The 22,972-nt window shown below is 43.4% G+C and overlaps 1 protein-coding gene across 6 annotated transcripts in view; it reads right to left on the reverse strand.

The window, feature by feature from the left end:
• Positions 1-22,972, reverse strand: part of SNX29 (sorting nexin 29) — a 375,087-nt gene that overhangs the window by 113,308 nt on the left and 238,807 nt on the right. For 5 of the 6 annotated variants that reach the window (XM_085862384.1, XM_085862380.1, XM_085862379.1 and 2 more), the window contains 3 exons: positions 22,721-22,837; positions 10,544-10,599; positions 9,950-10,040 (listed from right to left, as the gene is read on the reverse strand). In XM_085862384.1, the coding sequence (XP_085718510.1) occupies positions 9,950-10,040; positions 10,544-10,599; positions 22,721-22,837 (264 nt within the window). The remainder of the gene's footprint in view (positions 1-9,949; positions 10,041-10,543; positions 10,600-22,720; positions 22,838-22,972) is intronic. The other variant, XM_085862382.1, reaches the window with a different exon arrangement.

The raw sequence follows: 22,972 nt of genomic DNA on the forward strand, positions 1-22,972 counted from the left end.
TCGTGCAAGCGATTGACAAAAGGCGTGGACGTGAAGGTCGACGAGAACGTCGTTCCTTTTCCTGTTCCCTTGACCCTGAAGGGGAATTGTGGAGAGTTATGGTGATTGCGGTGAGAGGTTCTGTTCGTTCGTCCGAGCTGTCGAGCGGACCACACGAGTGACGCGCGGCACGAGCTCGCGGACCACGCCGGAGGGACTCGGAGTTACGGTCGCCAAGGACTCGATGCGCTCAGGGAAGTCGCACTTCCATTTCTTTTGGGTTTTCTGTAAATGTGTGTTTGTGTGTGGCACCAGTCTTGTAAAGTCGAACTGTTTAAGTGTTGTAATAATTATATTCGGTTGTAGCTCTGCATTGTGTCCTTGCTTTTATATGTGCATCATTGTATGGCTGTGAATATGTGCTTGTCTGTGTGTGTAATAAAGTGTGCTTGTCCAATTGTTCCCTGTCTCGCTGCGTCCTTTCCTTTGTTGAATCTCCATCTTGCATCACGTCAGGGATTGATAGTGGGTTTAAAACACCCGGTAATTAATCGGAACCGTCAAGGCCGACGATAACTCCGCTCGGTTATCCCTGTAATACGGAACGAACCGCTTAAGCGGTTCGTGTCCGGAGTCGGCCTGTGGCGTGGTCCCATCCCTCGGCAGATTACCCGCGCAGGTACTTAGGTATATCGACATTCGGCGATTCACCCTATTTCGCACGGGTAGACTGCGGACTGGGTGGTGGGGTTAAACCCCTACCCGTGACTGGTTTCTGGCGGTAGTCCCAGGAGGGTCATGACTGAATTGTCCGTTCCGGTGGGCGAGGCGGCCGCCATTCGAGTCAAGCGGCCGATCGCACGCCGGACGGGCCAGAATTCGCAACAATATATATATATATATATATATATATATATATATATATATATATATATATATATATATATATATATATATATATATATATATATATATATATATATATATATATCCTTTCGACCTCCTTCTGAGGTCGGCAAAATGAGTACCAGTTGTACTGGGCCCGGTGTATGCCCTGGTTAGAATAGGTGTACCATATCCCTGTGTGTCGTAAGAGGCGACCAGGGTTGCGTCAGGAAGGGCATCCGGCGTAAAAACCTATGCCAAATAATTATGCGGACAACAAAACGAATTTCCATACCGGATCGGTCGAGGCCCGGGTTACCAACGACCGCCACCGGTACCGGTGGTCAGCAGGGTACCAGTGGAAATTGTGCTACTGCTGGGCGAAGGAGGAGAAGGAGACGGGGAAGGCGAGTCCGGAGGCATTGGGAGAGAGGGAAGGGTAGAAGTGTGGAGGTGAGAGTTGGAACTCTGAATGTTGGGACGATGACTGGCAAAGGGCGAGAGTTGGCTGATATGATGGAGAGAAGAAAGGTGGACATACTGTGTATACAAGAGACCAAGTGGATGGGGGCAAGGCTTGGAGCATTGGAGGTGGTTTCAAACTGTTCTACCATGGTGTGGATGGGAGGAGAAATGGTGTCGGGGTAATCCTGAAGGAAGATTATGTCAAGAGGGTATTGGAGGTGAGGAGAGTGTTTGACCGAGTGATGAGTGTGAAGTTGGAAATTGAAGGGGTGATGATGAATGCCATCAGTGCATATGCCCCACATATGGGGTGTGAGATGGAATATAAAGAAGATTTCTGGAGTGAGTTAGATGAAGTGGTGGAGAGTGTATCCAAGGATGAAAGAGTGGTGATTGGAGCAGATTTTAATGGACATGTTGGGGAAGGGAATAAAGAGGATGAGGAGGTGATGGGTAGGTACGGTCTCAACAAGAGAAATGTGGAAGGGCAAATGGTGGTAGAGTTTGTAAAAAGAATGGAAATGGCAGTAGTAAATACGTATTTCAAGAAGAAGGAGGAACACAGGGTGACATACAAGAGTGGAGGAAAGTGCACACAGGTGGATTACATCTTAAGCAGGAGATGCAACCTGAAAGAGATTAGAGACTGTAAGGTGGTGGCAGGGGAGAGTGTAGCTCGACAGCATCAATTGGTGGTCTGTAGGATGACTTTAGAGGTGAGGTTGAGGAAGAGAGTGAGGGCTGAACCAAGGACCAGATGGTGGAAGCTGAAGGAGGAAGACTGTTGCGTGAAATTTAGGGAGGAGGTGAGACAGGCATTGGATGGTGGTAAAGATGGGTGGGATGATTGGGCAACGACAGCAGAAGTTGTGAGGGAGATAGCTAGGAAGGTACTTGGTGTGACATCTGGACAGAGGAAGGAAGATAAGGAGACTTGGTGGTGGAATGAGGAAGTACATAAAGTATAAGGAAGAAGGGGTTGGCGAAAAAGAAGTGGGATAGTCAGAGAGATGAAGAAACTAGGCAGGAGTACAAGGAGTGGTGGTGAAAGGCAAAAAGAGAGGTGGCAAAGGCCAAGGAAAAGGCATATGACGAGCTGTATGAGAAGTTGGATACAAAAGAAGGGGAAAAGGATTTATACCGATTGGCAAGACAGAGGGACCGAGCTGGGAAGGATGTGCTGCAGGTTAGGGTGATAAAGGACGCAAATGGGAATGTGCTGACGAGCGAGGAGAGTGTGTTGAGAAGGTGGATGGAGTACTTTGAGGAGCTGATGAATGAAGAAAAAGAGAGAGAGAGAGAGGGAGAGAGAGAAGGTTGGAAGAGATGGAGATAGTGAATCTGGAAGTAGAGTGGATCAATAAGGATGAAGTGAGGACTGCTATGAAGAAGATGAAAAGTGGAAAGGCGGTTGGCCCAGATGGTATACCAGTGGAGGCATGGAAGTGCTTAGGAGAGATGGCAGTGGGGTTCTGAACCAGATTGTTTAATAAAGTCTTGGAAAGTGAGAGGATGCAGGAGGAGTGGAGATTAAGTGTACTGGTTCCGATTTTCAAGAATAAGGGTGATGTGCAGAGCTGTGGAAATTACAGAGGGATAAAGTTGTTAAGCCACACCATGAAGTTGTGGGAAAGAGTAGTGGAAGCTCGGTTGAGAGGAGAGGTGATGATCTGTGAGCAGCAATCTGGGTTTATGCCAGGAAAGAGCACCACTGATGCGATGTTTGCTTTGAGAATGTTGATGGAGAAGTATAGGGAAGGCCAGAAGGAGTTACATTGTGTGTTTGTGGATTTAGAAAAAGCTTATGATAGGGTGCCAAGAGAGGAGTTGTGGCATTGTATGAGGAAGTCGGGAGTGGTGGAGAAGTATGTGAGGATCGTGCAGGATATGTACGAGGACAGTGTGACAGCGGTGAGGTGTGCGGTAGGAATGACGGACTGGTTTAAGATAAAAGTGGGATTGCACCAAGGATCGACTCTGAGCCCTTTCCTGTTTGCAATGGTGATGGACAGGTTGACGGACGAGATCAGACTGGAGTCCCCATGGACTATGATGTTCGCGGATGATATCATGATCTGTAGGGAGAGTAGGGAGCAGGCTGAGGCGAGCCTCAAGAGGTGGAGGTATGCACTGGATAGAAGGGGAATGATAGTCAGTCGGAGTAAGACAGAGTACATGTGCGTAAATGAGAGGGAGGGTGGTGGTATGGTGCGGTTGCAAGGAGTTGAGGTGGGGAAGGTGGATGGGTTTAAATACTTGGGATCAACTGTCCAAGGTAATGGAGAGTGTGGGAGAGAAGTGAAAAAGAGAGTGCAGGCAGGATGGAGTGGGTGGAGAAGAGTTGCAGGAGTGATTTGTGACAGAAGGGTCGCTGCAAGAGTGAAGGGGAAAGTATATAAGACGGTAGTGAGACCAGCGATGTTGTATGGTTTGGAGGCGGTGGCACTAACAAAAAGACAGGAAGCGGAGCTGGAGGTGGCAGTATTAAAGATGCTGTGATTCTCGTTGGGAGTGATGAGGATGGACAGGATAAGGAATGAGTATATTAGAGGGACAGCGCAGGTAGGACGGTTTGGAGACAAAGTGAGAGAGAGGTGAGATTGAGATGGTTTGGATATGTGCACAGGAGGGAAGCGGAGTATATCGGGAGAAGGATGTTGAAGATGGAGCCGCCAGGTAGGAGGAGAAGAGGAAGGCCAAAGAAGAGGTTCATGGATACGGTGAGGGCGGACATGTGGGTGGTTGGAGTGTCAATGGAAGATGTGGAAGATAGAGCGAAATGGAGACGGTTGATCCGCTGTGGCAACCCCTCACGGGAGCGAGCCGAAAGAAGAAGAAGATATATGTATATATATATATATATATATATATATATATATATATATATATATATATATATATATATATATATATATATATATATATATATATATATATATATATATATATATATATATATATATATATATATATATATATATATATATATATATATATATATATATATATATATATATACATATATATACACATTTATCAGATCATTCATTCAGATTCAGACCTGGTCACTCTACCTTTGACATGCTGCTTATACTCTCACAGAAAGAAATGGAGCCCCTCAGTCTGGCACCCTGCCTTGCTCTGCAAACTCTCTACCTGTGTCATCCAAGGCCAACTCCACTCTTGGGTTACTGACTTCCTCTACTTTCATGGTTAATGTGTGGCTCTCAACAGAATCCTTTCATCTCTCCCTGTCAAGCCTGGAGTCCCCCCCAAGGCAGTGTTATCGGACCAGTCCTTTTCCTAATATTCATCAACAATCTTTCTGACTCTGGAAAACCCATTTGATGTTTTTGCTGATACAGATAAGCTGTTGTGATGCCAAACAGGCTGTCAACTTGTTTAACTACATCTCAACCTGAAGTGTGCAAAACCAATTGCATGGCCAGCTATGGGAGAAGAATGTTGTTTTGAAATGTGACGACACAATGAAAAATTGAAACAGTGATTGGCAGAGGGATGGATTGCCCACATTTGCATTTCGCATTGTCGGCAGCTCGGTGTTGCAGTCGTGAAAATCTGCAACAACTGTGGTGAAGAAGGCTCGAGGGAACAAGAGATTATGCTGATGTATAATAATATAAAACGTGGAACAAAGGGCCCAATTTTTTTATGCCCAAGTTGCTGTTCAATGACTCCACCACCTGCCATGACATCCATCCTCATTCAGACAGGCTGACTGCAGCCTCTTCCCTCTCTTCAGACCTTCACAAAATCAAAAGCTGGTCAAACATTTGAAATATGTCTTTCAATCCTGACAAATATCACACTCTCACAAAAAGACCATTTGACAAACCCTCCCATCTACTTTCTTGACAATTCTCTTGATGAAGTTCAGTCACTCAAATTATTGGATCTCACTGTCAGCCATGATCTTTCTTGGGCAAACAACATTTCAAAATTGGCTTTAAAAGCCAGTTGCTGACTGGGAATCCTTCATTGTGTAAAGTCACACCAGAACACCTTGGCACACCAGAACTCCAAGCAACCAACAAGGCCTTTCTTTTTCTGACAATCCTCAATTCTGACAAATCTCACACTCTCACTAAGTCTCTCTGAAAGGACTGTTTAGAACCCCCCCCATCTACTTTCTCAACAATCCAATTGAATAAGTCCTTTCATTCAAACTTCTGGGTCTCACAATCTATGATCTTTCCTGGGAAAGCTACATTTCCAACCTCGACTCCAAAGCCAGTCCCGACTGGGAATCCTCCGTTGTGCAAAGTCTTTCCTCGGCCTACCTGAGCTCTGGTCCACATACAAATCTTTAATCCACAGCCTGATGGAGTACTGCTCTCTCCTCTGGGCTGGTGCTCCCGCCTCTCACCTTTCTCGGCTTCACGCTGTGGAAACAAAGGCATTTAGGATCATTGGTATGTCCCGCAATGAGGCTGAGTCTTTTGGCCTCTCTCCCTCTCACCACAGGCAGGTCGGTGGTCATTCTGTCTTCCACCATCTCCTCTCCGGTCTCACCCCCCTCCTCCGTTCTGTCTGCGATATGTCCCCCCCCCCCCCCATATTTCCACAGGGCGATCAAGGTCCGCCAACAACCCCCTTCTGGTAAAACTACCAAAATCATGAATCACTGCTCACCCTTCACTCTTTCATTTCTCTTTTTTCCCGGCTTTGGAATAAACTCCCTCACTCTATTCAATCTCATTCTTCCCTCCAGGCCTTCAAAACAGTTGTTCACCACCACCTCATATCTTCCCCCATCCAAAACCATGATCTTTTCTACCCCTGTTAATCCACCCCAAACCCACCTCCTTCAAATTTCCTGCTTTCCTTCCTGAAAGTCCCTGTAATGTCCATCTTGTATTCCCCATGTTCCCCGCCCCATCCCTCTCCCTTCCACAGATCTCCTAGTGTCTCTGTTCCCCACTGTTTTGTCCTTCCCTCTGCCACCCCTCTTGTTTCATGCCCTCTTTGCTGTGCGTTGTGTTTTAGATCTCATACGAGCCTCGACAAAGTATACAAAAAAGCCTTAATCTGTAGCTTGATGGAGTACCACTCTCCTCTATAGGCTGACACCCCTGCTCTATGCCTTGCTCAGTTTGCTACGGAAACTATTCAAGGCCTTCAAGATCATTGGGATCTCCCGTGACAAAGTTCAGCCGATAGGCCTAGCACCTTCCCATCACAGACAGATCGGTGGTCTCTCTGTCTTCTCCTGCCTCCTTTTCTGGTCTTGCACCCTCTGCTCTTTCCATGCCTTGTTCCCCACCCCCCACCAGGTTTCAATAGGTACCGTTCGGTCCTATAGCAACCCCTTTCTGGTGAAATTACCAAAATAATCACTGCCCACCTCCACTCATACGTTCCTCTTATTTCCTGCCTGTGGAACAAACCTCCACATTCTCTTCAATCTCATTCCTTCTTCCAGGTCTTCAAGACAGCTGTTCACCACCATCTCAGATTGTTCCCAATCCAAAACCATAATCTTTTCTACACCCAATACCCTCCCTGCCCCCAAGCCCACCTCTTTCCAAATTTCCATTACTTCCTTCCTGAGAGTTTGCTTTTGTATCCATCATGTCCACCCTGTACATCCTACTCTCCCCCACATCCATTATTTGTCAAAGTCTCCCTCTATTTTGTCCCTCAACTCTGCAGTTGGTGTTCCTCCCTCTTTCTACTATTCCTTTTGTTCTATTATGTCCTGGTCAATTCTGTGTCCTAGCTCTTCCATGAGCCTTAACTTTGCAGACAAAAAAAGAAGAAGTTTCTCTTCAGGTTGAACGCTTGATAACAGAACTGGCAGAAGGTTCCACTGACAGTTCATGGTTTTCTTAAAGTGTTTCACAGAGACTGACACAAAATCTGATCTCGATAAGCTGTTTCAATTTAGCTTCAGATATTCTGTAAAGAAGGTTAGCATGCTTTGCAAAAAACATCCACTGCTCATCCTTCTTTTGACATGCCCCATCATACCATGATTTAGAGGTGCCTTTTCATAAACATCCCCAGAATTATTACTTGCTGAACATATACATCGGTGAAATGCAAACGGAGCGGAGATGAAGTTGCTCTGAAACTTTAATGTCGCATCTTGATAAACCTGAAGCTCAAAACAAAAACAATGACAACAACAGTGCCCTTGCTTCACTGTGCTCTTGGACATTGAAATTTTTGTCTTGCGTAGAAATATAGCACAGAAGAGTACAAAACCATTTTCCCATCACTACAGTTAATAAGTTTTGCTCCAACGCTCACTCTTTAGCACCACATATTTATTGCACATGCAAAGATGGCAGGTTTTGACTCTCAACTTCCTTTTCTCCACTTCCCCTGCCCTTACTTTACAAGCCTACACACTTCCCTCATGAGCCATGTAATGCTCTTTCGGTTCCTTACCATACCTCTGCAACATCTACGTGACTTACTTTTCCTCATCCCCCCTTCTCCCGAAACCGTCTATTCCAATTCTTATACCGTATCGTTCCCCTCCCCTTCTCAAGATACAATTCCACAAATTAGCCGTCTCTGCTCCCCCACCCCCCTTGTTTATGTCATGAATAGATGGCACATAACATATATGAAGTTATGGTAAATCAACTTTTTGGAGACATCCAAAGTTAGTGACTTTTCATTATTTGGGATAAAGGGCAGAAGCAGAACACAGAACAGAACAGAAGAGAAACAAGACATTATAAAGCAGGGAAACACACTGACAGCAGAGTAGAGCGACACAACAAAGGGACATTTGTAAGAAGAATGGGTGAGGGGGAGAAGGACAGTAAAGGGAGGAGGGTGGTGAAGGGAAGGGACATGGGTTGAACAAGGTGTATACACACAAATACGTCATTCATGATATTCACACCCCCTACCAAAATGTCACTCATGACATTCACACCTCTCTCCAACAGGCATTGCTCACCTGAAGCACAGCAGCTGTGAGGTCATTGGTGACGTCATCCACACCATATCAGCCCTCACCCCATTCTCTCTCTCTCTCTCTCTCTCTCTCTCTCTCTCTCTCTCTCTCTCTCTCTCTCTCTCTCTCTCTCTCTCTCTCTCTCTCTCTCTCTCACCCCCCCTCTCACTCGCTTTGATGAAGGGTAAGGCACAAAACATCAGCTCTCTGTAGAATTCAACCATTTGGTTGTTGTGGTTTTATTATCTTGTGCTGCCAATGAAGACCGCTAGTTAATTTTTTTATTACTGGAATTATCCACGACTTAAACCTGAAAAGGAACGTGGAGGGCTTGAGGGGGGTTAATTAGGGTGGATAAGATCATGAGTATGGATGGGGGACGAACTGAGGAGAGGTTAACAACCTTCTTGAAGCATTGTAGCAAAAATGAGGAATTCGAAAAGAATGAGAAAGTTGATTCCAAGGGGCGAGATAAAATAACAAATGGGAGGTGAGCAGTGAGCTTGCATTTCGAAATCCAGGCTCACTGCTTTGGAAAATGAGGGACTGTTAGTCTCATATAGAAAGTGGTTTTTAACCAGTAGGACTGATCTTACTAGGAATTGGAATGATGGGCCAGCACTGCGGTTTCACGGGTCTTTAATAATTAATTCCAGCATTTTGACAAATGTTGAGGACTACTAAAAGTGGTTTTGGGAATACAACAACACAACGGAAAAGTTCTTTCAAGGGACTCGTTTTCTGCCGATGAAAATCCGACATCTGCTTGTTCATTTGTATCGTAAGAGACGAGACATCTGAACTGAAGAACGCTTGCCAGGATTCTAAGGTTTCAAATCACTCGATATTGTTGGCGCGACGGTGTGATGTCAGGGATTAACCAAAACGTTGATATGGCATCACATTGTTTACCACCAGGACAGAATTTCTGAGTATCTGGTGAAGTGGAAAGACAGAGTATTAATTCCCAGGAAGCAAACGTCTATCTCTTGGTGTGAAATGGCCGAGGCTGGTTCATTGTGCAATCGGATGGCCACAGTGAAACCTTGTGACTATAAACAAACATTATGGAGCATGTGTGGTTGTTGTGTCGAAAATGTGTTATACCCAGACTCCAGCCTCCACAACCTACAGGGGATTAAAAAAAAACAGGAACTACCACTCGAAGGTACAGGGCACAGGTGCCCCAGGATCATGCTTTAATAAACCGGCCATCAATGTTCCCTTCGGGCTTATGCCATAAACTGGCCATCAAAGTTCAACTGAATTTCCTGCAATTATTCAATACATTTTGATTTTTTTTTTTTTGCATGAATAAAAACCTCTAGATAATGCCATTCATTCTATGAAGTTGGAATTTAAACTGCGATTGTGAATCGGAAAAAAACAAAACAAAAAAAAAGCCGCTCATCGCAACAAAATGGCACGGGTGTTCCTTCTCATGGGATTCTGCTGCACTTCGATTAATATACAAAAGTTTTGCAAGTTTGATTCCTCGTCCAGATGAGTGAACAATCATCACCGTGATCCAGCTGTTTGTATGTTTAGTCAGAAAGCCGACACGCTGTGATCGTCACAACAGTGTCGCTCTCCGACTGGCAAATTAAATAGCTTTTACATGTCCGGAATTTCTCCAGAAATGTTTGGGTAGTGCATTACTTCTCTCACTCTGTGCGCCTTTCTCACCTGGTAAACATGGTGCGTATCGGTGGCTTTCTTACGAAGAAATACTGATGGAATCCACACATTCACGAGCGCTCTCTGGTTCACAGGTACGCTAAGGAATGGAGAGGAATTGAGGATAGACAAACGATGAGTGGAGCTATCAGGGTGCAAATATGGTGCAGTGACTGATTTTGAATAACATCCTTGCTCACAGCGGCTTCCAACTGCCATATGCTTATCGAGGCTCATAAAATTCTCCATGGAATTTAAGAGCCATCGTTATGAAAGTTTTGCTTTTTTCATACTACAGTCAAACAGGATGAAACATTCGTGCCATGACCGTCTGCATAATATCGAGGGTTTAAATTCTGACAAACTCAGTTCGATAAGGTGCACATAAAATAAAAAAGTGTGTTGGGAGGAGAAGAGCCAGAAATGTATGGAGAAAGAAAAATAGATCGATTGAGGGGTGGCAGAGTTTGGAGGGTGGGGAGGGGGAAAGGTGGGGGCAAGGAGGGACAAGGAGTTCAAAACTCCACTACATTCATGCGCATGATATACAGTTGCCCCCCCCCCCCTAAGCATACTCGGTAACATAAATTATTCCTTGCTCACCTGTCAATGTCCGATAAGTTTGGGTCTTCAGAGCATTGACTTAAATCACCTGGGAGCTGCAGGTAGAAAAGAAAAGAAAACATTTTACTGCTCGGTCATTGTTAATATAATTTAATAAAAACATACGAGGACAAACAGGGCTGCTCAATTTGAAAAGCGGTGCTCCGGTCTCCAACATGGTTTACCAAAAAAATTTGGAAAACATAAAAACTGCAAATTGGTCATCGTGCTGCATACGAAAGAAGACGAAGAAACGTGCATCCATTAATTTCAAATGCAAATTTGCAGTGATTCTCAACACATATTTCCCTGGATAAGAGTAAGTACAAGTTGTCGAAACAAAGGATAATATGCACGGGGAGCTCAACAATCCAACAACCAGATGTACGAGTTAATGTGTACAAAGGAATAATAACATAAAATGCGAATCCGGGTTAAACGGTGAGATGCATTCAAAAACACAGGCTTGCAAAGTGGGGTGGCCCATTTGAAGGCCTTTATCTAAAACGAATGAGTTGTAAAAACATTAATTAAACATACAAAATAAATTGATCTAGCTGCTTATTAAGTGATTAACAAGAGCGAAGTCGATGGCTCTCCAAATCTCCACGCCTCCCACCTAAAGGAAAGTTGAAAGACGGCATAAGGTTCCGCCAGGAGTGACAATATCAAATTTTAAGTGAAAATTTTCTCGCGTTTTGACTCCTGTGGCCCGAGGTCCCCACCCCCAAGGGCATGAACCGGGGGTCAAATCCAAAAAAAATCTTGACTTATTTAACGTGTCCACAAATGTTGATTTCATATACAAAGTTTATTTTATAAGTGTGTGAAAATGTGCCTATAATTGCATTTTTTGGTATTTGACCTTTTGACCTTGCCTCAAGGGGCGGGGCCAAAAATGATACCGCTCCTGCACCAAATTTCCATGTGGTGATCAAAAGGACTCAGTTTGGTGAATTTAGCAGGGGATAGCTTGACGGACGGAGAGACAGACAGACAGACAAACAACCAGAAAGAGCCGATTACATTATGACCCCCATTATGACCCCCCCCCTCCAGTTTCTTTCAAACAGCGTGGGGATAATTAGCTCTTCCTGTTCTGAAAGGTACAAGAGGTTGTGAAAAATCCACAGATTAATAAAATACTCGACTCTAACGACTTATTTAAAGGCTCTAATTAATCAGACCTTACTGCGAGATGCTTAAACAAATGAATCAGACCAGCTTCTCTAGCCGACAGCTCGTAAGCTCAATGTCCATCCATGGAATGGCACACTTTGTGATGCAATGTCTCGTCCGACAAAGCACAAATCTGACGGTTCACAGTCGGGCCGAGTTTTGAACCCAGACGAGAAAGCTCAAATGTAAGTGTGCCACACCTCGGCACCATCCCGTTGGCCTGAGAATTATAAAAGAGGAGATGAATTCTTTGTTGAAGTTCATATTTTGCAGGTGGTGTATTTCTGAAAACATTCCGTTCATGTGGAGGCGATTAGCTGCAGAATGTCTTTTCAAACGATGAGCCATAACGCTGATGTTTTGACCTTGTTAACTGTTGCACAAATTATTCAGCTTTACACTGTTTCCACCACTATGCAATATGATACTTGCATGAGGCTTCTTAAATGATGGTAAACTATTATGAAACTCGACATAATTCAACGTCGCGATGTCGACCGATATGCCTCCACCCACATCAAGTCTTTGCTTCCTCTAATTTTGACCTAAAACCTCAAAAACACAATTTTTACCTGACATGACCTCTGACCTCTTGATGCTAAAATCGAATCGGTTCATCTTTGCATCATAATATATACTTGTATCAAATTTGGTCACAATCTTATCACTGGTTCACAAGTTATCTCGGTAATAGGATTTTACCTAACAGAACCTCTGACCTTTGACCTCTCGACCCAAATATCCAATCAGTTCATCTTTAAATCGTAATAAATACTAGCACCAGGTTTGATTTAAATCCCTTCAACTGTTCTCAATTATCACATTTCCACCTGACATGACCTTTGACCTCTTGATTCCAAAATATAATCAGTTCAGCTTTGCACCATGATACATACGTGTACCAGGTGTGACTTTCATCCCTTCTGCTGTTCTTAACGTATTACAGTAACGCAAACCTATCACGAATGCACGGACAGACGGACAACCAAAAAATATAATGTCTCGGGTGACTTTGTCAACCAAGGCATAAAAATCTATAAATTATCTCATGATATGTCGATGCCATAATTTCATAGACACAAAATTAATGGTCTTGGCCTCATTCAAAGTCATTATGCAATTGCAAGTAAATGTGGCAAAATAATGTAAATTCATGACGATGATGTAAGCAAGAGGCCATAAAAGCTCCAAAAGTCCAAGACTATTTAGTCCGCAGGAAAGACAACATCCTGAATGCATCGACATCTTCTCTCATCTCACTATTTACATGCGAAAATAGTTTGCATCTCACCTCACTGCATCAATGTTGGGTTTGACAGAAAGAGTAAGTTAGGGTCAGGAGAAGAGCGAGGGTACACTCGAGCGAAGAGGAAAGCGAGTGTAACTGGTTGAGGAAGATTTAAGAGTTAAAGAGCAAAGGTACAACTGAACAACAGGGATAGAGTGCAGAGAATATCATTGGGTTTGGGTTAGTCCTTGGGAGAGAAACTATGCAAACCATCGTACACACTCATTGCCACTGTGAATTATAATTAGAACTGCTTGCTACGGCCATTATGAATTCAGCAAGGACAGAGATAGATTGGGGGCAGGGAGGTTGTGGTGGGGGGGGGGAGGGAGGGAGAGGGGTTGCCAAATTAAATAAAATCCACCTTGGCTATTATACTTGCTCATGATCCCAAGTTGACCACAAAAGGAAACGAGCAGGACACTCGGTAGAGTGCATACCTCCACCACGTAATGCCTGATCCCTGAGAACACATCGGGCCCAATACATTTTTGAAATATCATGCTGCACAGTACGATATCGTTTTTGACCCCATCTCTCAATGGTGAAGAATCACTTTGAAAATTAAATAATTATCGTATCCAGATCTGGATTCAGATATTCACCAAAATCGAATCAATTCGTCTTTGCTACACACCCGTCCACCAAGTTTCGTCCGATTTTCGTCCGCAACTTTTTGAGATATCATGCTATATATGTCAGTTTAGCCCTCTCTCTCAATGGTGAAGAATCACTTAAAAATTATCAGATCTGGATCCGGATTTTCACCAAAATATAACCAATTCTTCCTTGTCAGACACCCACCATGTCAAGAAAATTTCATCAGGACCTGTCTGCAACTTTTTGAGATATCCTACACACAAACAAACAAACAAACAGACAAACAAACAAACAAGATGACGTTGTGCAGAGCCCGATACTTGCAAAATCAATTAAACAAATTTGACCTAAAAATAATTGGTGGTTGAATTCAATGACAAAATACACAAATCCTCTTCAAATTTCCAGTGAATTGGATGAAAATTGACAATTTCAGAAACAAGGCCTATGTTGACCTTTTGGCCCATGTGGACCTCGAAAATAATTTGTCGTTGAATTCAGTGACCTGATATGCAAATCCTCTTCAAATTTCAAGTCAATGGGATGAAAATTGAGGATTTTAGAAATCCCACCTTAGTTGTTAACCTTGGGCCGATGTTGACCTTTTGGTCTATGATGACCTCAGAAATAATTGGCTGGTTTAATTCAGTGGCCGGAAATATAAATACTCTTTATATTTCAAGTAAATCGGACAAAAATTGAGGATTGTAGAAACATTATCTTAGTTGTTGACCTTGGGCCTATGTTGACCTGTTGGTAGAAGTTTACCTCAAAAATAATTGACCGGTTGAATTCAGTGGCCGGAAATATAAATACTCTTCAAATTTCAAGTCAATCGGATGAAAATTGAGGATTTTAGTAAAACCACCTTAGTTGGTGACCTTGGGCCGATGTTGACCTTAAACAGAATAGGCTTCTTCGTTTTGACAAACTCGACCATGTTGTGAAGTTTCGTGAAGATCAGTTTAAAATTGTGACCTGCAGGTGACAGACATGTCCTACAGACATGTGACCTGCAGGTGACAGGTGTCACCTGCAGGTGACAGACAGACAGACAGAATAACAAAACCGACTGACCAATATACTTGAAAAATCTTCGATTTTGCAAGTACCAAACGGACAGAAAGGGGTGAAAACATAACCTCCTTCACTCCCAAGAAGCAGTGGGAATCATTTCGGGGAATCATTTCGGGGGTTTCCGGAACGATGGCCGTATATTAAATAGAAAGGGGGCAGCAAGGTTTGCAGTGGGAATTGAGGAAGGAAATCAGGCCTTTTTTAGGTCAGCGGAGGGCAGGGAATGTATTAAGGAAGAAACGGATGATGTAATTGTGATGAGTAAGGCCAGGCAGGAAAATATTTCAGGAAGGGAAAAGTTAAATATATTCCGTACTAATGCCAGAAGTTTAAATAATAAGATGGAAGAGCTTGAAGCCAAAGTAGATAGTGAGGAGTACGATATAGTTGCAGTGAGTGAGACATAGTTTAAGGAGGAGAGTAACTGGAGGACAGGATTAGAAGGCTACAAGGTGTGTCGGTGTGATAGGAAGGAGAGAATAGGAGGTGGAGTAGCAATCTGGGTAAAGGACGGCATTGCATCGAGAGAAAGGGGCGACGTTAAGAAAGGAATAAATGTTGAGGATTCTGTATGGGGAGAGATTAGAGATTGTAAAAATAGTAAGATACTGGTAGGATACTTTTATAGGGCTCCGGGTGTGAAGGAAGAGGAGGAAGGAGTACATGAATAATTCAAAAGGGCAGGTGGTAAGGGAAGAGTATTGATTATGGGGGATTTTAACTTGCCAGGGATAGATTAGGTCCAGGAACAGGGAAAGGGCAGAGCAGATGAGGATTTCCGAGTTTTATTCCAGGATTGCTTTTTAACCCAGTTTGTGGATAAGCCCATGAGGAGGAGTGCAGTGTTAGACCTTCTTTCCAGTCTTCTTCTTCTTTTGGCTGCTCCCGTTAGGGGTCGCCACAGCGGATCATCCGTTATGATCCGCATAATGATTTGGCAGAGGTTTTTACGCCGGATGCCCTTCCTGACGCAACCCTAGTCGCCTCTTACGACACACAGGGATATGGTACACCTATTCTAACCGGGGCATACACCGGCCCAGTACACTGGTACTCACTTCCCCGACCTCGGAAGGATGACAGGCTGAGTCTACCATTTCTGCTTCTTCCCTAGTTTTTCCTTTCACTAATGTGATTGAGAGTTTGGACCTGTATCCATCTTCTTCACCATCGATGTCCTTCTGCCCCTCCCCTTGCTCTCATTATTCGCAGTCTTTTATTCCTCCAGGTCTCCTTCCATCCTGCCTCTCTACCCTTCCCTCTTCCCCTTATTTTGACTGTTCGTTACCTCCACCACTGAAGGTGGACAGAGATTATGTTTTCACCCCTGTCTGTCTGCGAGCAGGATATCTCAAAAGGGTTATGGACGGATTTAGACAAAATTTGGTAGCCAGGTTGGGTGTGTGACAAGGCGAATGGATAGGATTTTGGTGAAGATCTGGATCTGGATACTAGAATTTTTAGTGATTCCTCACCATTGAGAGGAAGAGGAGGAGGAGGAGATTGGGACCATACTCTGTGCAAGGCGTTGGTGCTACTTAAGCAGTCTCCATGGATATTGGGCACAATCCTGGACGGGTCGCCACTCCGACACAGTATCCCAGCATACTGGCACTCATTTTTCCGACCTTGGAAGGATGACACCATTGAGAGTTAGGGCCAAAATCGATATACCGCATTGCATGATGTCTCGAAAAGTAATGGATTCCGACAAAACTTAATGGACAGGTCGGGTGTGTGGTAAGGATGAATTTATTCAATTTTGGTGAACATCCAGATCTGTATCCGATAATTTTTTTTTAAGTGATTATTCACAATTGAATGGAAGTGCCAAAAACGATACGTAGCTGGATATCTGAAAAAAATTTTGGACGTATGCAGATGAAACTTGGTGGACAGGTTGGGTGTGCGACAAGGACGTACTGATTGGGTTTTGGTGAAGATTTGGATCCGACTACAAGAATGTAAGTGATTCTTCACCATTGAGAGATTGTGCCAAAAACGATATACAGCACGATATCTCAAAAACGTATTGGGCCCGATATGTTCTCGTGGATCAGGCATTGTCCGGCGGAGGTGTGCGCTCTACCGAGTGCCCTTCTAGATTCGTTCTTTTATGTCCTGGTCTCTAGCTTCTCCACAAGCCTCGACTCTGCATGCAAAAAAAAGTTAAGCCCAAATATACAACTCTAATAAGTGGACAATTTTGAAACAAAATAGTACAAATCCACCGATTAGCACACACATGTACGATGAAAAGGGTGGAAGAAAAAGAAAAAGAAAAATAAAAAAACAGTGATAGAACGAACAAGACAATTAAGAAGCATACAATTTTCTTGGCAGCATGCGGATCCACGTTTCACCCAATAGGCCGGGTGAAGATGCCCATTGGTGTTGGTGAAGTGGCTGAAGTTCTCCTCAGGGATTCGAGCAATCCAGGCCTCATATAAATGAGGCCGTGAGCTGGCCGCTGTGCAAGACGCCGTCCATAAACAGCCAGTCGTCAAGCAACTCGCCAAACAGCTTTTAAGTCCGTCTTTCAACTATAACCGCACCAAGCGGTCCTAGAAATCCTCCGTCTGGCACATCAATTGCGATTCAACCCATCACACCGGGTATGAAGAATCTCACTGCACGTGGTAAATCGAATGAGGCATTTGGTTCAGCGAACGAGACCGGAGTGAAGCAGGATAAGCATTGCATCTCAAAAACCTGTTTGTGTCCTTCTTGCTGGAGAAAATAAAGAATCTGGAATGGAGGCACAATGGGAGATTGGCATGAGGGGGAAACTTCAGGGTGATGTAGGGGGGAATAAGTAGGGTTTGGGGGAGGCAAGAGGGAACAACATGAAAAAAAAATACAAAAAAAACGTAAATTTAAAAAAGGGAGAACAAATTTTGGCTCAAAGTGACACGAATATTAATTTGTAAAACAAGTTAGTTTGGATCCTTCAATTGAACTCTTTGTATGTCGATGTGGAATTACAATACACTGTCTTCTGGTCTTTTTGACGACGATTACCCACATAGCATGGCAGGAAGGCAAGCGGGCTGATACAGCCTGCCAATTGGCACGGGACTGAAAATACGATCCGCGTGTCATCGGTGCGGGGCATAACATTGCAATTTGGTTTTCTGACATTACAACAGCAAGCACAATGAGAAACTTTGGTGTAGCTTGTGCAACCAAATCACAAGGAAAACCACAAAAGACAACAAATAGTACATTCATGATTTGGCAGCACATCGATTAGATGGATTGCAATTATGGCAGGTAGTCACAGCAACCAGATTGGATAGGATGATGTACACCCAGTTAGCTCTGCTACTGAAGGTGGATGGAGGTTATATTTTCACCCCTGTTTTGTTTTTGTTGTTGTCTATTTTTGTGTGTCTGTGTGTGTGTGTCTGTCTGTCTGTGAGCAGGATATCTCAAAAAGTTAGGGACGGATTCGGACGGAACTTGGGGGACAGTTTGGGTGGGTGACAAAGACGAATAGATTAGATTTTGGTGAAGATCTGGATCCGGATACTAGAATTTACAAAGTGATTCTTCACCATTGATTCGGATAGGACGAAAACCAATATCTAGTACGACATCTCGACAAATTAAGGAAGGATTCGGACGAAAATTCGTGGACAGGTTGAGTGTGTGACAAGGACGAATTGATAAGATTTTGGTGAAGATCCGGATCCAGAACTGATAATTTTTTTCAGTGATTTTTCACCATTGAAAGATAGGACTAAAACTGATATCAAGCACAATATCTCGACAAGTTAAGGACGGATTCGGACGAAACTCGGTGGACATGTTTGGCATGTGACACGGACGAATGGATAAGATTTTGGTGAAGATCTGAATTCAGATTGAGTCTATCAATGGGTTGCAAAACGTATCAACTGTTCAGTCTGCCGGAGGGAGGTATGCGCTCTGCCGAGTTCCGTTATCGTTAAATTTGTAATGACTTCCAAAGTATCAATAAGAATGGGGAGGAGGGAGTACTGTTAATAACCTCTAAACAAAAAAAAAGAACAAACAAACAATAAATGTTCATTTTGGTTTGGACAACAATTGGCCAAAAGTTTCAGTTCAAAACATCAAAGCTGCGAAGGAAAAGTACTGCATTGAGTTAAGTAACGTCTCATGGCTTCCTGAATCGATGATTATTCAACAAGCAATAGCTCCAGCTGTTCCAGAAAGCAAAAGCAACTGGAGACGAGTCTCTATTCAACGGTATTGAACCGAGGGACCATCTATTTATTATGCAAGCAAATATGGCTGAATGTCTGAAGACCTCTCCATACCCCCTCGTACGCTCTGTACTTGCCCATTCCTTCCCTCTCTTTACTACCATCTCCTCGCAAACGTCCTTCGTCTCGATCATCCTTCTCTTCATTTCATTAATTTCGCCTACTCCCTCATTGATTTTGAAGGATATGGCTTCTAAACAATGAATAAATGGCTCCTAAGTAAAGGAAAATGACAAGCGTAGGAGGCTTAAAGGGAAACCAAACGAAAATATTTCAAAAACTGAGAACGACAGCTGATCGATAGACCTTTTCACTTTGCATCGTCATTTTCAATAAATAAATAAATAAAAAGCATCATCAAGTGGTACTGTAAATGGAACCTCTAAATTTCCTAGTTATTTCTGGGGAGGTAGCAGTATATTGCCTTTGTGATTCCATCCCTGATTGGCTGTGCAGAGCATGTGACATTTTACAGCGAATGAGGTACCAAACCTTCACTCTTTTGTTCCTCTTTTCTCTCCTGTCTGTGAAAATGCATTGTGTGGATGTTTCCATCCCACTCTTCCTCCCAGAGGGTTTCAAGGAAGCGGTTCATCATTGGTTCACGAAAAAATATTTTCACAAAAAAATAAGTGACCACGATATTCATTATTGGTGTGTCTGTCTGTCTGTCTGTCTGTCTGTCTGTCTGTCTGTCTGTCCCGAGCATAGCTCCGTGGGTTTTGATCCGATCCTGATAAAATTTTGGTGGGAGGTTTATATCATGATCTAGTTGTGTTTTCCTGAGAATGGGCGTGGTGCGCCCATTATGGGCGGAGCCACGCCCAAAAAACGTGTTTTTAGGTGGTAGCCGATTTCAATTTGCATCTTCTCCGAGGGGGTTTGTCGAATCTGACAGGGGTTTCGGTATTTGGTTAGCCCAATGGCAGCTGCATAGCCTTACGGAGCTCGATTTTTCATTTTCGTCCCAAGGTCAAGGTCACAAAGTCACGAACTTAGAAAATTTCGAATTTTGACATAAAAATCATACGACCGCCCAAACTTTGAGAGCTGGGATGACAATATTTTTAATGCATAATCTTGAGGTCATTCCCCACCTCAGGTCTTGAAACCATTTTGCTCTATCTCGAACACCTTGCCCGTGGCGCCCCCTCCAAGTTTGTTTTTACGCTGATTTCATCAAAGTATGGATAATCCGAAGAGTGCGAAATGCCATATAGCCTATATGACGTTATGTTGTTCCTGGAATGTTCCAGAGGAAGTTTTGTACCAAAGGTCATAATCCTTGACCTTTAAAGTTCACAAAGGTCAAATTTTCAAAGTTGTGGGAATCGAACCGGGTGTTCGACTTTCTTCGACGAACTAACTCCAATAAGCTATAGCACGTATCCTCTTTCCTTATTTTAATGTCCACAACATTGTTTTGTGACCTTTAAAGGTTATGCAAAGGTCGAATTTTTAAAGTTGTTGAACGAAACCAGGTTTTCGACATTTTGCAGCAAATAACCTGTCACTCGTACCACATCATGTTGATCATTTTTATAACTTGGTCAAACATTATCACAACGTCTCATCCTTGACTTCTGAAACAATCTACATCGTCAAATACCGCTCGTGAACCATCGTCGTCTTCAGACTTGTCATCTCTTATTTCCATCAATCTATTACGAGTAGTGGTACCCGGCGTTGCCCCGTGCTGCACTAATCCTGATGGCATTTTGAATAAATAAATAAATAAATATTTGATTTTTCTTTTCTTTCTTCTGGGGGCTGAAAACATTTCTCTATACCCATTAAGGAATGGGGTTGGGGATTTTTTTTAATATTACCTTTGATGTAGTTACAATGGCTTCGGCACGATAGAGCAATAAAAAAAAACGAATAAAATCCATGATTTTCGAACAAGACCAAACAATGTGAACAACTAAAATGACACCCGGTAGAGCGCATACCTCCATCCGGCTGAACAGTTTATGTTTGGTATCCCACTGATAGGCCAGATCTGTATCCGGACCTGAACCTAAATCTAATCGGTTTGTTCTCGTCACCTAACCAACTCATCCGCCTCGTTTTTTTTCAAAATTCTTCCGCAACGTTTTGAAACATCATGCGATAAATCGTTTTGGGCCCCATCTACATCTATGAATGGTGAAGAATCAATTTAAAAAAAAAAAATTAAAAAAATTCTCAAATCCAGAACTGAATCCAGATCTTCACCAAGATAAAAAAAAAATCGTTCCAGTCGCACACGCAACCTGCCCACCAAGTTTCGTCCAAATCTATTCATAACTTGTCGAGATATCATAGTTGGTGCTATATATCTCAATGGTGAAACTCTCGAATCCGGATTCGGATCTTCACCAAAATTAAATCAATTAGTCCTTGCGACACACCCAACCTGTCGACCAATTTCGTCCAAATCTGTCCATAACTTTTTTGAGATATCCTGCTCACAGACAGACAGACAAACAGACAGGGCTGAAAACACAACCTCGTCCACCTTAGGTGGTGGAGGTAATAATCGGAGGGACTTTCCTTCATTATGTTAGTTTTGTGAGATGTGATATGACATTTGACTGAGTGAGTAGAATTTGTTAAAACCTTATTCTAAGATTGCTGTAGCTTGTTCAGATACCTCATGAAGCTTTGGCACAACATTCTCAAACGAAATACATCGCAACTGGGTTGCAACACTTGTGCTTTCTGCTGAAGACTTTCTGTAAACACTGCCAGAAGATCAGAGGGAGAATTTATGGCCACGTTGCCTCGGCGCATGAGCTGCAGAGCACAAAATAACAAAAATGTGGATGGCAATTCGTGGATCTTGTGACTCGTGAATCAGAAGACACCTTGCAACAAAGGCAACACTTGAAAAGCCAAAATAAGTAACGCAAGTCACATGGTCACAGTTGGCCTTGGGCAGAAGTTTATGGCTCAATGTTCATGATGAACAAACCATGTCAGCTCCCTTGGTTGTTTACCATTCTTTTCATATCATAACTGGGGCTGACAGGATGGACAGGAGGTACGCACACTTCCCTCTGAGCTGTCTAATCTGGGTTTGAATCTCAGTCCAGCCACAAACTGTCATCCTGGTGTTTTACAGGCAGGGTGATCCATCAATGTGTGTGCGGTCCCTCGGATATACGTTAAAAAGGTGTCCCGTCTGCCAGAATTCGTTGGTGGACGTTAAAGATCCCACGGTGTCCTTCGCGAAGAGTCGGCACCCTGAACAAATTACACCCTGCTCGAACCTTCAGGGGGCACTGATTCATCCGCACACACAGCAATGATGCAACCAGCAGCTCGAGGCTGCATTTCAAACGAATGAATTTCACAATCGGAAATGAAAGATGAAATTCGATTAGAAAATTACATTTAAAGAAATTGCGATTTGCCACGGTTATGGAAACAGACAGATTGAAGAAAAAAATAAAGGAAAATAAAAAAAATTTAAACAGTGGAAGGTCAAGACAAGCCCTGGAGGAAAGAGCATTTGTCTGGGTGTTTATTGGCCTCCCTTTTCTACGTCTGTTAACGCAGAGAATTCTCAGCCTGTTGGACTCAGATGGTCATAAGGCAGCACAGATTACTGGCTATGGTCGAGAATGTTACTGGTAAAACAGCAAGGAAGTTCCCCTCCAAGAACCTGCCCAGCGTCTACATCCCTCGCTCTATAATCAACTTAAAAACACATCAAAGTTTGTCACAAGAGTACTCAAAGATCAAAAACATACTCATTTCCATTCACTTCCGAATACGCAACAGTCTCAAACGGCATACCGGTCCACGTAGGTCCACGAGTTCATTCCTCATTTGTTGAATGAGGACGTCCTTCACGCAGAGTGAGCGTTGTAGTTTCTCATTGAACTCGATGAGCTCGCCATGCATCTCAGCCACCTACACCCACACAAGTGTGCATAGAGGTGCGCTGCAAATTCAAAGTGCCCATCTGTAGTGCGTGTGCTTCTTTTTCTTGCCAACAAGTTTATAAAATTATGGGTTTTTTTTGCTGTGGTCAACAGCAACGACAAA

Source organism: Eptatretus burgeri, chromosome 17 (genome assembly GCF_056783735.1).
Source record: "Eptatretus burgeri isolate ZD-2024b chromosome 17, Ebu_testis_v1, whole genome shotgun sequence".
NCBI classification, from domain to species: domain Eukaryota; kingdom Metazoa; phylum Chordata; class Myxini; order Myxiniformes; family Myxinidae; genus Eptatretus; species Eptatretus burgeri.